The sequence below is a fragment of the Clarias gariepinus genome, chromosome 13 (assembly GCF_024256425.1).
Source record: "Clarias gariepinus isolate MV-2021 ecotype Netherlands chromosome 13, CGAR_prim_01v2, whole genome shotgun sequence".
Lineage (NCBI taxonomy): Eukaryota > Metazoa > Chordata > Actinopteri > Siluriformes > Clariidae > Clarias > Clarias gariepinus.
The window spans coordinates 32806756-32822500 of NC_071112.1; the positions used below are offsets into that span (position 1 = coordinate 32806756).

A 15745-nucleotide genomic window follows, 5' to 3' on the forward strand; every position below is an offset into this window, starting at 1 on the left:
AAACTCTGATGGAACTGCACGAGGAAAGGCAAAGTGGCAGCTTTATCAGTCGCAAGTCAGCGTTTCAGGGCGAAACTTAAATGTGTAGAACACTTAGGAGGATGCTGCGGCACCGGAATGTGAAATCAGTCGATGTGTTTGAGAAACGCTTTACTTCATCTGACTTTTAAATACGGTGTGTATCAAATACCTGCATGCCCTCATCCATACATCACCTCTCTCTCTCTCTCTCTCTCTCTCTCACACACACACACACACACACACACTTAAAGTAGGCGCCTTTCAGATGCGTCTCTACTGACAAAATGAGTACACTATTACATCGATCATTGTAGAAATAGTGACAGAGTGTCAAAGAAAAAAATGACAATTAAAAGTCAAAACAAAATCTCTCGTGAAAGTGACAGTTAAACTGGGAAAGCAGACCCCCAGTACCCCCACTTTTTATAAGATAAAAGGGATAATCGCTCATAAAACAATTCAATACACTGGAATGTAAGACATACGGGCCGGAAAAGCAATCATATAAATGTCTTAGTAGAGAAATGCTTTCATTTTTAAAAAGTTTTTTTTCTGTTTTTTTTTTTTTCAATTAAAGGGCAAAATTCACTTAAAAAAAAAAAAACATTTTTAGATTCAATACAGAAGAAAAACAAAAACATTCCCTGCATCCCCTTGTTTTTCCATGTTTGTATTATCCAGAGCTTAGACCTGTATGTGGTATAATAAAAGAGAAGCCCCACCCCCAGCTTATGGCTCAGCCCTGATGTTCTCTAGCGGGTGTGGCTGAGTTTTAACTCATTTAAATAGACACTAAAACAGGGTGTGTGAAGGAGGAGTGAAACAGAGGGAGTCTGAGGTATAAAAACTGGAGCATTAACACATTTGAAGGAGGTCTGAGACGTGTGCTGGTAAAACTTGCTAAAATTAAAAAGTAAAATATGGACATTTAGGGCAAGCTTCATTTATAGCTTAAAAATATTAATTGTGTTTTTCTATTTGTAAGCCTTTTCTGTGTCATATACTGTATAAAGGCATTTTCATAATATTGTAATGAACAAATCTGCATAAAATGAAAGTCAGGATTACATTGTAATGATTTTTGCACCCTTTAGACAGTGTGGGTGTTAAACTCATGTGTTGGTCACATAGTAAACAATCTAATTTACGCGACATTATACACAGATCATAAGGACATACACTGAGTTCCTCCATGATCAGACATCTAACACGTCTTGTCTGCCTGAAAATACTCTACATAAAGTAATATTTAATACATTTGGGCATGGGAAATCCAGGCAGAATCTAGAATAAAAGGCACTAGATCCTTAAAATAAATAAATATTGAGCATTTAATAAAACAGGGGATATTTAAAAGACAATGGAGACAGCAAACAGCTCGACAGGAACAAAAACACTTCATATGTTAATGCAACATGTGTTTTGTGAACTTAAGAACTCTTATCCAGTTATATACGGAAATGGAGTGGTTTCCAAATTGATAAAATAATAATAACATTAAAATAAACCTGGGGTTAAGGGAAATTAATTATTTACACAGGTTTATGCGAATGCATTTTGTTTGTAGTGGTGCGCATTTCTGTTCCTGATTCTTGACAAAAAAAAAGAGAGAGAGAGAAAGAGAGAGCACTGGTTGGGCTCCAGTCGTGTTCCTCTTGTGTGTTCAGTGAGGGCTTTTCAAGGCTGATACAGTACCAGGCTGTTTACAGATTTGTACAGTATGTGGTTTCTTCTGAACTGAATGAACTATTATAACTGATGGAAGGCAGTAATGTATGAATGTAAACAAGTTTTTATTTTATATGGCCAAAAGTTTCTGGATACCTTTCCGTCATGCTCATAGGTGCATGATAGATTTTGGAGATCATTTTGTCAGACACACAGGTGCTGATGTACAGTGAGGAGGCGTGGCATGCAGTCAGAATATCAGTTCATCCCAAAGGTGTTCTGCAAACCGTTTGAGTTCTTCCACTCTATTCTTGGCCAATCATGTCTTCATGGACCTACAGTTAAGTTTTACAAGGACACCGTCATGAGGGAACAGGTTTGAACTTCTCCGTTGTGCAGCACACAAAGACATCATATACACTCGTGTGCCTCTAACTTTGTGGCAACAGTTTGCACAGAAACCTCATGTATGTGTGATGGTTTCCCACAGGTGCCCACAAGCCATGACAAATACAATGTTTATTAACAAAAGATACATGATCATGTCTTCTCCAGTGTTGGGGGACGTTACTCTTTAAAGTAACTAATTACATTACAAAATTACTGTCAATTATAAAGTAATCAGTTACATTACAGCGTTACTTTCTGATAAAAGTAACTAGTTCAGTACTTTTCCACTGCAGAAAATGAAACTCCTTTGTGATTCCTCATGCATGTTGTTTTAGTCACAACCTTAATAATTATTCTACCATCATCACTCAGTGAAGTTTGGCCCATAATCTGTTAACTACTAATACCCCTATCTCACCTACTAATACCCCTATCTCACCTACTAATACCCCTATCTCACCTACCAATCCCCATCTCTCACCTACTAATACCCCCATCTCACCTACTAATACCCCCATCTCACCTACTAATACCCCTATCTCACCTACTAATCCCCCTCTCTCACCTACTAATACCCCTATCTCACCTACTAACACCACACGCGCAGTGGCCGTAAGTACGGTTCATCATGATTCACCGCCAGTTTTGGCGCTGTGATTAGGGCGAGGCTTTTAGGACGACTTTCACACACAGACTAACGAAAGGACTGCTGTCTGGCTCACAGATTATATAAATTGTCTAAATAATGGATTACATAAAAAAAAACGAAATAACTGATACTTAAATGGCGAAGCTAACGCATTAGATTACTCGTTACATCACAAAAGTAATTCGGGTACTCTAACGTGTTACTTTGTAACGCCTTACACCCAACACTGGTCTTCTCTTCTATAGATGCTCTTCTTAAAACCTACTTAAAAGGGAAACTGTCCATTCAAGGAGGAACCATTAAGCAAAATTATATGGATTGCATTTTTTTTAATTTAAAAGTAAAATATTTCTTGTTTTTAATTAGCTTCAAAGGTCCTGTGTTTCATTATTTTTTAACAAGTTAACACGGGTCTCCAAGCTGAAATGCCCCTCAGATAATGCACTTTTAAAAAATATCTCACATTTCTTTATTTCACTCCTCTTCCAACAACTGTTTCAGTGTCTATGTAAATGAGCTACTACTGAGCCCCGCCCTACCAGAGACCATTAGAGCCAGTGGTAGGTATTTTATTTATAATGTCACATTCAGGATAAAATCTAATTGGTTACTTTAAGCCCTGGCTAATATAAAATGCAAAAAAGACAAAAAACATGTGATTTTTTCCTCTCATGCTTTTCCTTTGTACAGACATACTGTAAATGTGACGTGAATAATGACTTAAAAGTAAATTTTGCATAATAGGGGCCCTTTAATTAGATTCAGGTTAATCTCTCCCATCCATCCGTCTAGGAACCTCTGTGGTCCCACTAGGGATTGCGGAGGCCAATAGTGACCATTGTATTTATTCCTATTTGTACAACTGTAGTAGGACCTCCAGTAAACTTTCACAGGCACATTCATACACTATGGGCAATTTTGGGACCGTCAATTAGCCTAATCTGCATGCAGGAATCGAACCCGCGACCTGAAGGTGCAAGGCGATGTTAATATCCAGCAAGACCATAAACGAAAACAGTAAAAAGTCAGGGTTTATTTTATAAGAAGAAACTAATTTCAATTAAAGAAGGAGAACAAGCGATCCTTACCACATGGACAACCCTCTTTATCAGATCTTACTATTATTGGATCTTCATCCTGAACCAAATTAGCTGAACTGACTAATCCAGATAAAGTCTTTATAGTAATATATTTAGATCTACCTGTGCACATTCAGAAGGTTACCTGGACAGATTCTGGGCCGAGCACCAGCACTTTGGGTGGTTGTACGCCTGCTGGTCGTGAAGGTCGTGTTGTGATCTGTTCCCACTGACTGCTGTTGGAGCCTCCCTGCCTGGTCGTGGCGATCACCCGGTATTCATACGTGCTCCAGGGACTGAGAGACGCTGAGCTGTCCAGGTAGGTGAGAGTCTGGTTGGCCATCATAGAGGCCACTGTGAAGATCTTCTGACTGCCATTAAGTCTTCGCTCTAACGTGTAGCTCTCCAGCGGCCCATTTGGAAGCACAGGAGGAACCCAGGTCAGCAGCACAGAGGTGGGCGTGTCTGAATAAAGCCGAGGGCTGGTAACACCCTCCGGAGGAGCCGCAGGTGTGTGGAGTGTGTGTGAGTTAGCCGAAAGGGTGCAGCCCATCTCAGTGCACGCCTCCACCTGGATGGAGTACTGCTGATAGGGCGCCAGGTTGGAGAGGGCGAGGCTGGTGGTGTCAGCAGGCACGGTGTTGATGAGTTGTCTGTCCTGGTAGATGTTGTAGTGGGTAAGGTGGCCATTCGGGCGTGAGGGAGGAGACCATGAAATGGTAGCGGTCCTGGGGTGGACCTCATACAGCACTGGTGGGTCTACGGATTCAGGGCCTAAAGGACGGACGGTCAAAATACAGAATTCAGTTTATTGCTGACATGATGTTGGATCTTGAATAAATGCATATAAATGAATGTGAACTCCGTCTGACCTCAAAAGAAGCCTAATAAATCCGAAAGAGTTGTTTTGTTCAGTGATTTAAAACCTTTCCAACATCAGCTCTCAACAATTAACACAAAGCTTTAAAGAACTCGTCTAGATTTAGAACTTCAGAACGAAGATAAGAAACAGCAGGAAGTAAAAAAGCCTTTATGTTAAGATAAAAAATGAAGAGATGGTGATTTGTTTAAAGTGTACATTAATTTAAATCGTCAGGTCCAAATAATTAACAAATCACCATTTCTCCATTTTTGATCTTGACAGCTTTATTTTTTCAAGGAGTTTAAATACTGTATCGACTGTTCTGGAATTACAGCCTTTTTTTTTTTTTAAATAAAGAAAATTCCTCCATTTCCACAAGACTTGAAATTAATTTCTTTATTCTTAATTTTCTAAGTAGAGCTCCTTACACGTCAGGAGTCACATCATCATTACCAACACCAGTGACCCGGGTCCATCCAGCCGTACTTGGTCATGCCATAACGTTGCCTTCACCATGTCTGATCAGATCATGTGGTATGGTTTGGATCATGAGCCCTTCCCTTTCTGCTCTTCATTTACCATCATTCTAGCACAAGGTTGTCTTGATTTGTCCATCCAAAGGATCTTGTGGATGACTTCCTTCACTTCCAGAATCAATCCCAGACCTTTCAGCTCTATAATTTGTCATAAGTAAATTAAGAGCAGGCCACACCCGGCCATGAGTGGTAGATGTTATTGGCACCTGTTATTATTATTATTATTATTATTATTATTATTATTATGAATAATAATAATAATAATAATAATAATAATAATAATAATAATAATAATAAATAATAATAAATAAATAAAAAAGTATGGAAATGCATAAGGTGAAAAATGTACTGGAGAGCCTGTGATGACTCAAGGCAGCTTTTTTTTTTTTCTAACTGCACACGCATATACAAAAAACAAAACAAAACAAAACTTCTTTTTAAATAATATTGAACCAAAGTACATTCCACATTCAATTCAATTTATTTATATAGCGCTTTTAACAATGGTCATTGTCTCAAAGCAGAACACATGATAAAGAAAGACTATTGTGTAATTAATAAATGTAATTTTGATAGACATATATAATTTAAAATATTTAATTGATTTAAGTATACCGTATGAAAGCAAATTTAAATTTGTTGAATATAATATTAAATTGCTGCTACTTATTATACTGCTTATTATAAAATACATACTTTAGAAAAGACACATTTACCATACCAGTTTTAAAGTTTTGTCAATTCTGTCCTATAGTACAGTATATATATATATATAAAACCCTCCTTAAAGTTAAAGCAAAGTTCCAGTTCCTCGTCTTGTGCGCGCCCTCGCCGTCTGACTCTCCAGCCTCGGGTGTCTGATTGATATTTAGGTCCTATGAAAGCTCATTTGCAGGTAATGTTTTCCTCCTACATTTACGTCCCACAGTAGCAGTGGTAATGGAGAAGCAGCAAGGGCGCGTGTGATCAAGGTGACTGGCTCTCGCTCTCTCATGCATGCTGGGCTGCTGATGTCTCCCCACAGATGGCCCACTTCCACCTCCCCATCACCACCTTGTCCCACCTGAGTACACGGAATGAGCTTTAGGCCCCAGAGCTCAGTACTGTACAGTATGTACCAGTAAAACAGAACGAAGCTCAGATGGATATGGCAAAAAAAAAAGGAAAAAAAATACAAAGACTAATGTTTAGCAGAGGTCAAACTGAATAGGACTGATTTCTAAAAAAAGGAAGTCCAACTAATCATCAGTGAATAAGGGTTTATACCTCTTCTGTTGGTCGTGTTCATGAAAAAGAGGTCATGAGTCCACCAAGAGGAGAAGAGTTCACGTTCTTAACATACTGGCAAAAACGAAACTGACCATTCTTCTTTCTTTCAACACAACAACTTCAGGTGGTGCGAGAGAAGGGGTCATCCACTGTAGATTCAGCCCCACTCCCCCCACCCCCTCACCCACCACACCACACCCCACCCAACTCTACCCCGTCCTGATAAATAAAAAATGCACAGATTTGACCTTTGGGTTAACAGGTTTTTATGCTTGCTCCACTCAGCACTCTAACTGATTCAATTACCACAAAGGTTCGAGAGCTTCCATGAATACTGAAAAAGCCCCCATCCCACCCCCACCTCTGACACTGCTTAAAAAAAATACAAAAACACCCTGCGAATGTACCTGTGCTTGCAAATCCAATGTGTCTCTCTGGAGAAATTCCTTAATTGTTAATAATTTTGCCACATGAGACAATCAAGTCACCTTGAACACAAACCCCTCCTTCGCTTCCTTCGCCCCGATCCCAGCCTCGTCTGCTCGCTCTCTAGCCTCGCCTCAGTCTGTAGAGGCAAAGTGTTATTTAAGCTTTACTGGTCTGTGTTAAATTTCGCAATTTGAAGGGCTGTTAAGTTTTTCAATTGAAATTTCATTTAAGATGCAGGTGCTTTTGATTTTATTGATGCTTTACTGCTCTTGGGGCGGCTGACGAGAACACTGCGCAATAACACCAGGCTGCCTCCGTCAGGGCGTCGACAGCGCCCGCCGCCATCGCAGGACGTCCGGGACACTTACGCCGGGTCTGTCCTGGGACGGGAAAAGATGAGCGCGGGCCACCGGCCGTGAAGGTCTGCTACATTTATAAGGATTCAGTTAGCGTAATAATAATAACAGAAAGAAATTCACAAGAAATGTGATGAAGGGGTGAGAAAAGGGAAAGAATAAGGAAGGGTATTCTTACTGTCGTGAGGGACAGAAGGATCGCTGGCTGAAAGAATCTTAAAATAATATCGTAGGCACAATCAATGTGGCAGTAAAGAAGACTTTACCAGATGTTATACCCTTAGTTTTGACTGTGCAGGGATACACACACTTCAGGACGGTGAAACCTTCTAAGGCCAGCACACATCTGGCTCCGAACAAATTACAAACACAATGCGCTTTATATGAGTGTGTGTACGCTCACGTGTGTGTGTGTGTGTGTGTGTGTGTGTGTGTGTGTGTGTGTGTGACGGTCAGGAATGAAAAGGAAAGCCTACATGCTAAAGTTTATGTTCTCGGGACCGGCTGTCAAGTCAAAGGAGCAAAAATTCACACAAAGAATTACTTAAAAAAGGTGTGTATAAAAATTTAATGGAATGATAAAATCAGAGGCAGGAGAGCTTTCTGAATATATAAAACACTTGTACATCTTCACTAGGACAGTCTCACTTCAAGGCAATCAGTCAATCAGTCATAGGAAACACAAAGACATCTCACATTTAAAAAAAATCCTAATAAAACAAAAAAACCCTCTATTTTACTTTTGCCATTTTTTAAGAAACGTGACACGTGCAGAATCGTCATAACATTTTTAACTAATTTAAAACCTAAAACCAGCAAATATTAAGCCTTAATAATTATTTGTGATTAGCAGTGGGATGTGAGTCCTGTATGTAGGCCAGTTTCACCAGAGTGTTTTCTACACTGCGTTAGGGGGAACAGAAGGGAACTCTCTCTGGGGGGATTTCTAAATTAGAGACAAGAAAAGTTATTGCTGCTGAGAGAGAGAGAGGGGAAAAAAAGGAAATTAGACATACGGTCCTCTCCTATTATTTTACCTTGCTCGTCCTTTCATCTCTCCCTTGATCATACGCGATCATTACTCTGACAAATCTCTGCAGTTCTTTTCAGTTCCTTTACGCGTGTGTGTTTCTTAATTAGTCATTTTACACTGTGAACGTACAAGTTCTGTTTAACCGTAAACTATCACCTTCTTCACAGCAATGTGTTTATGAAGAATTAGTTCATAATAATATATTCTAAACCAACTTTTTTTTTTATTACCAGGGTAATTAAATGATAATTAATGGCTGACGTTTAAGATTGGGGGAAAAACCCCCAAAAAACCTTCATTTGGTCTTTTGTCTGGTATTAAACTGTCGGCCGTAAGTTTATCACTAGTTCATGTAAAAATCCTAAAATCATCAGTTTCTGAAAGTAATCACATCAGCATGCCTCGGTCTGTTGTGAACATTAACTAAAGCTTTTAGACACATATCTGCATGAGTTCATGCACCGCGCTGCTGCCAAGCCATGGCTTGTTCCTTCCTTTCTTTAAAAAAAAAAAAAAAAGACATATCCCAATTTAATGAAATCTAACTAGAACTGCTTTTTCATTGGCTTCATTTCAGCAAATTATATTTTGTTCTAAAAATAAAAACTGTTCCGCTGTGAGGGTCATTATCCATTTTTTTTTTGTTCTGAAAATCAACAAACAAACAAATTTACAGTAAATAGTTTTAATTGACTTCAACACAGTGAAAAAAAGCTAATTTACAAATTAACATAATTTGAATGTGTACAAAGGTTTACTTAAAATAACACAATTTGTTAATGTACAGTATGAGTGGTGTTCAAGTCAAAGCACGATTATTATAAGATTAAAAAAACAAAAAACAATTTTCAGGTCCTAACATGATAATTTATTTATTGCTTAAAAGCCACTAAACATTTTTAATTCTTATATTATTTATTTGTTTTTGATTGATATGTTGTTGATATGTGATTGTTGTGCACGTTTTTATATATATATTCCCCCCCTATATTCCTATATTTCTATATTTTTTAATATTTTTATTATGCCCTTATTTGTACAGTTTGTTTATTTTACTGGGTACATTTATTTTCTTTTGTATTTCATTTATTTTTTATTAATATTTATTCCCTATATATAGTTTTTATTTTCTTTTTAAGGTCACCGGCGGTCGTACAAGCATTTCACTGCATATCGTACTGTGTATGACTGTGTATGTGACAAATAAAATTTAAATTTGAAATTTTAATTTGTTTAAGTGTGTGTTTTGTATATGCACAGGGTTTGGAATACACACATTTAAATGATTGCAGACAAAGCAACGGATCCAAGCCATTTCCACATGTTTGGGCCATTAAAGGAGTCCCTGAGAGGCCAGTGTTTCAGACCAGAAGCAGGTAGTCCTATATAGAACTTTCTCCCTTGATGGTGTCCAAGCTCTAGTGAGACACTGGGATAAATGCATTAGTGTATCAGGGGATTATATAGAGACATAAATGGAGTGTTTACTCTCAGGACTGAGTTCTGTTATTCTGTACAATCAAAAGTCCCGCTTTGACTTGAACACCGCTTTTACATACAGCATGATTTGATCTTGTACATGCCGTATACAAAGGCCAAATAAAAACTCCCTGAGGTTAAAAATAAACCCAAGGTGTTAAATATAAACCCAAGGTGTTTCCATCCTGTCAGTGCGAACACCCTCTCGAGAATTTGCATGTAATCAGATCATGTTAATATTAACTAAATCGATTACACTCGCTCTACATAATTCACACCTGTAATAAGCAGTGACCCTGACCCCTTCTGCTTTCCGGACCTGCCCGATCCATTCTGATGCCCTCCTTCTAATCAGCTCTACATGACTCGCCGCTGCTGAGGACGGTCCCATAAGGACAGCCTTAAAATCAACGAGATTACCGCGGATGATTCCAATTAAAAACCATAACTGGGGCTTGGGACTTCAATTAAAAAAAACTTGCAATCGAGTCCCCATCAATGAGCAGTTAAAGAGAAAAACAAAATAGACTTCATGTTCATAAAATGTAAAATTCTTATTCTGTAGATCAAGTTTCTCATAAGCTGAAGTTTCCGGTTACACAACTGCACTTTGACCATAGAGGACACAGTAAGAGATTATTGATAAATTATTGATAATCGCAATATAATCATCACTCAGGATTCCATTCGAGTCTGGGTCCGCTCGGGGTTTGTTCTCATATCATCTCCGGCTTGTTCATCAGGGATAAACATATGACTTTAAAATGGAATTTTGACTGTTAAAATTAGACTGAAAATTGTTGATCAAATTTAATTAGGTTTAAGTAATAAAATCATGAATTCAGCTTTTGATTGATGTTTTTATGTGAACTTAATTTTACGTCCTAAATCTGTCCTGTTTCTAAAAGCAGAAAGTTACTGGTATCTTAAACTAGAGCCGTGTGATTTAATCAATTTTGCGAAGTAATCAATTGATTTAAATAATAAAAACGACAGGTTTCTATCATTTCGATCTATTTCGATTCACACTTTTTGAACTGCTCAGAAATATGCACGCGATCTAAAATTAGGAAATCTTTTAAAATAAACAACAACTTCTGCAGAATTTACAAACCACTTCCTTCTTCCACAAATACACGCGTTTAGCAAGATAGCACGCACATTCTTTCTCTTCTTCTTTTATGTTTATTGGCGGGTGGTGCAATATCGCCACCTACTGGACTGGAGTGTGGAGCAGCAGTTTGTCAAGGGAAAAAAAGGTTAGCACTTTGTATTGCTTTAGCCTCTTTTATTTTTTGTTTGGATTTAATAAAAATAATTTGACTGTCCGATGTTTTTACTAAAGCAGCGACATTACTTAAACATTTCAATTTATTTAAAAAAATCTAATCGAGTTAAATCTATAATAAACAGCTCTAATTTAAACAATGTTAATGTATATTTATTACTATTCTGCCTAGAAATTATTTCTTTTGTGTATTAATTATCGAATATCTCAGAAGTTTCTTCTTTCTTTTATTTCATTATTATAAGATAAATATATATATATATATTAGGTCCTGTCCATGAAATCTTCATTTATAGCTTAAAGGCGACTAGACATTTTTAATTCTTATATAATTTAGTTGTTTCTGATTGATACTGTATATTGTATACAGTATAAAAAGGGTGTATTGTAGTACACATTTGTCTATTGTGTGTTTTGTATTTGCACAAGGTTTGGGATACACACACTAAAATTATTTTTAATAGGAAATCAAAGACAATTCATAGGCACATGCAGGCAAAGCAACTGATCATCAGTTTTAATAAATTGCCGACTGAAATTAAACTGCAATTCCATTTACTGTAAAAATGATTGTAAAACTTGGAGAGAGAGAGAGAGAGAGAGAGAGAGACCTTAGAGGAAAGTGGGCGTAGCACTCTGCATGGTAATGAAGAGGTGATGGTCCATAATACTGGGTATTTTGAGTGTATGCAAATATTCGTACTTAATTAGAATGCATGTGGTAATAGACTGAAGTATAATTAATTTATAACTTAGCAAAGAGTGTCTGTTACGAACTCTAATATGATTCTATTACGGTAATCAGTTCACAATGACACCAAGTAGGTCATCTAGCAGGCATACACCTCGGCTTTGGGTGCACACACACACACACACACACACACACACACACACACACACACACACACACACACACACACACACACACACACACCACCTGCTCATCTGCTGCCACATATGCTGAATAAGGCTCATCATACACACTGTGTATGACGAAAAAGTGTTTGGAGTGATGTGTGTATTTTTTTAATGTGTGGAGTAATGTGTGTGTGTGTGTGTGTGTGTGAGAAAATGAGAGAGACTCACGATCTTGGGCAGTGCGCAAAGACACCCAGGAGCTGCGAGCTTCTCCATACTGGTTTGACACCAGAAGTCTGAACTGGTACTCTGTGTACGGTTCCAAATCCTGTACCGAGTGAGTGAACACTGTTTCTGTCTCATTATCCACCAGTCTGTAAAACACACACACACACACACACTCAGGCAGAGTACATCACGGAATGCTTTATACATCAATAAATAGATCAAGCTGCTCTGATCAAATTAAAACAATCTCATCAATTTGAACATCCTTGAGATATGAAATAATAAACAAGCACATTTTCTTTGATTTCCTGCTAAAACACCTCCATACACACAGCTCATTAAATGCCTTATGACTCTTGGTTGCTTTCAGGATAGTTTTTGAGCAGCGCCAATTTCCAGCGAGCTTCGCCATCAAATTTACTATAGAGCTATAATAAAGAAAAAAAAAATCACCTGAACAATGAAATACATTTGAACGGAATGGCAGGAAATGAGGCTGATATATAATACATGGAGCTAGTCATTTATTTATTACAACAGAATGAGAATTTTTCCCCCATCTCTGATTAAATAGCAATTTGTTGTCAAGGAGCATGTAATGCATACATATCAGATGAAGTTAGGCTTTTTAGATTTCGGCCCTGCCTCTCCTTGCTATCATATGGAAACTCACACTTGCTTAAAGAGTACAAATCCCTCTTTTGTGTAGAGTTACCAATACTTCAATACACTCAACACAATTTGGATTTAAATTGAGATTTCTGCAATGTAATTGCTTTTGAAATCATAATAAACCCTAATTAGTAAGTAAGCCAGATCCCTCTACGAGGACATCGACCTACATGTGCAGCTAGTGTAAAACTTAAAGCGTGTATGAGACGGAGTCACGTGTTCCTGTGTGCTGCGCGATGGAGACTCACTGTAGGATGTGTTGGGTGTCCGGATTCTTCATCTGGAGCTGATAGCGCAGAGTCCCAGGTGCATTGGGGCGCGAGGGACTGAGCCATGCCACCTGCAAAGAGGTGGAGGTGGCAGCTGCCAGCCTCGGGGGCAAGAGGCCATCTGGAGCTGGGGGCATCGGGATAGAGAGAGAGGGGGGGGGGAAGGGGGGAAGGGAGAGGCAGAGATGAAGGCCAAGGCGAAGGAGGCATATGCTCCAGAGCAGTAGTGTGACCGTGTTAGTGGTGAGGTAACGCAGCGGGAGGTAAAGCACCAAATGAAATAAATTTTTTGACTTTAAAGACAAAAACAGCTTCATAAATATATACATCGATATAACACCATAATTACACCCCGTGACATCAAGGGCTAAATCATTCCCGGTATTAAAGTTGGATTTTTATAGAATAAAATGCAAAATATTTATGCAAAATTCTCTTAGTAGTCATTTTTTAGACTAAATTTTGTGCGTGGTCAGGGTTTAATTGCATTGTGACCTCATATAAGACGAGCCCCTCTGCAGGCTGGTCTGTTGTCCTCAGGAGGGGCGTGGCTCATATAGAATTATTCATAAAGAATATATTCTTTCAAATAAAGAAAGTTAAAAATGCATTATGTACATGGTGTATCCTAGAACATGCTAAAAAAAATAAAGTAAAAAAAAAGTACATGTGACAAATAACTAAAACTGAATCTTAATTATCTGAGGGTTAATTTAGCTGGCTCATTTAACACACACACACACACACACACACACACACACACACACACACACACACACACACACACACGTCTGTGTAGCTCTGAGGCCCGTGTTAACGTGGTAAAATATGGTACCTTTAGAATGAGTACAGTGATTGAGACTAGACTCACTCACAAGCCTTTGCTTAAAGCATCCATTGTCTCCTATCAGTGTTTATGAATAGTTCATCAAAAGAAACGTTACCGATTGTCGAATGTCAGACTAATTTTATTAACTCGTGTTTTCCTTCTCGCTATAGTCTAAACATCGCGACGCTAAATCAACCCCTTAATGCTAATGCATAATGCAAGATGCTACAGTTATGCTTTCAAAGTGCACTTTTCAGCATGATTTGTAAGCTGTTAAAACAAATTGCGGAAAGATTTGAAGACATCCATTATGAAGAGAAAAACAAGCCGATCCTGCTGCCTGTCGCCACACTCGGTAGGGACTCCAGGCCGAGTCGTCGGTTTCGAGGAGCAATCCAGGCGGCGTCTGTTTCGATAATACGCCACTCCAGAAATAGGAGTGAGCCTCTTTTCTTAAGTGAAGGCTCATTCTCAATCAACATCCCTCTCATGCAACCACAAGCACTCAATAACTGTTGATTACTTAAGTCATTTTGTGCATGCCCAAACAGAAGCGCCCCTGTGGAATACCAATTGCACTCGCACTGACTCAAGCTTCAGAAAACAAAAAGGGTCAACAAGGGCGTTGGTTACAAAGGCAAAATATCCCAGTGCTCCCAGACCCCCGAGCCGAATGAGATCAAATGATATTCCGGGCGACTGCGTGAGCAGAAAATGTACTAATGCGCTGATTGATGAGCAAGCGACCTGCCAATGATGTCAGTGAACACACGGCTCCTTTAAAGGACGTTCAAAAGCTTCCCGAGCTCATCCTTCATGTGGGGTGACAGCAGGAACCGAAATGAAAAGGAGACGTGAAAGCAAAAGCAGTATATACGTGACACAAGCCAGGGTTCGGTTTCCGTACGCTGCGGTACGAGAGCCGGGGCCAGTTTGAAGAGAGTGAGGCTCATCACTCAATTCGGCACGGCCCGCCATCGCCTCCGCTGCCAACCTCCAATTTTCATAATGCACTGGTGCTTGTGTTAGGCTTGAAAAGCACCGGACGCTGGGATGCGAGCCCTAATTGGAGGGAGCGGATGCGTTTTCCTGGATGGACGTCGGTATTAAAAGCCATTCCGCAGTTTTCTCCCATCTGCCTTCGGTACTAGAGCCCGGTTAGGATTAAGCGTCCAAGCTTCCATAAACGTAATGATGATGATGAGCATATGGACTGGCCTGAACTGCGAGCCCACATCCTGCTCCACTGCTAGCACAAGCTCGCGGTTTCAGAGTGAATCATTTCCTTTTACTATTGCGCATGTATAAGGTTATTAACTACATGACAGAGGATGGCTGTATATGAAGATATTTAGTGTGGAATAACTTCATGTGTTCAGTCCCACAAAGAGAAACAAAAACATGAGAAACAGACAAAAACCGAGAGAGAGAGAGAGAGAGAGAGAGAGAGAGAGAGCATGAGATATAACGTGAGCTTCGACTGAACAAAGACAACCAGTTGACAAAAGAGTTAATTCCTTACAGACTTATTTCATCAAACAGTCGGCATGGAGTTTCCCCTTTGTTTCGGCTCCCTCCTTCCTCAGGTATATCAAAAGTGTCACTAATCATTTTAAACTATGCACTTTTATGTTTCCTCTGGATCTCTTAGCTTTCTCTGCCTTCTGTTCTTTGATATAACAAGGACAGTTCGAGACAAGGCTTCAGTTCAGCTACAAGAAGCCTAAAGATCTGGCTGAGCAGAGTGGAGCGAAACGTGTGGTATTTAAAATTTATACTTCCTCGTGTCTTTGTTTTGAACTTGAACATTTCTCTCGCAGAAACTTCAGA

The 15745-nt window shown here is 39.0% G+C and overlaps 1 protein-coding gene across 1 annotated transcript in view; it reads right to left on the reverse strand.

Moving 5' to 3' along the window:
* Positions 1 to 15745, reverse strand: part of ush2a (Usher syndrome 2A (autosomal recessive, mild)) — a 213367-nt gene that overhangs the window by 79113 nt on the left and 118509 nt on the right. Inside the window, exons 38-40 of the mRNA XM_053509206.1 lie at positions 13066 to 13213; positions 12146 to 12291; positions 3953 to 4581 (exon numbers count right to left, since the gene is read on the reverse strand). Of these exons, the coding sequence (XP_053365181.1) occupies positions 3953 to 4581; positions 12146 to 12291; positions 13066 to 13213 (923 nt within the window). The remainder of the gene's footprint in view (positions 1 to 3952; positions 4582 to 12145; positions 12292 to 13065; positions 13214 to 15745) is intronic.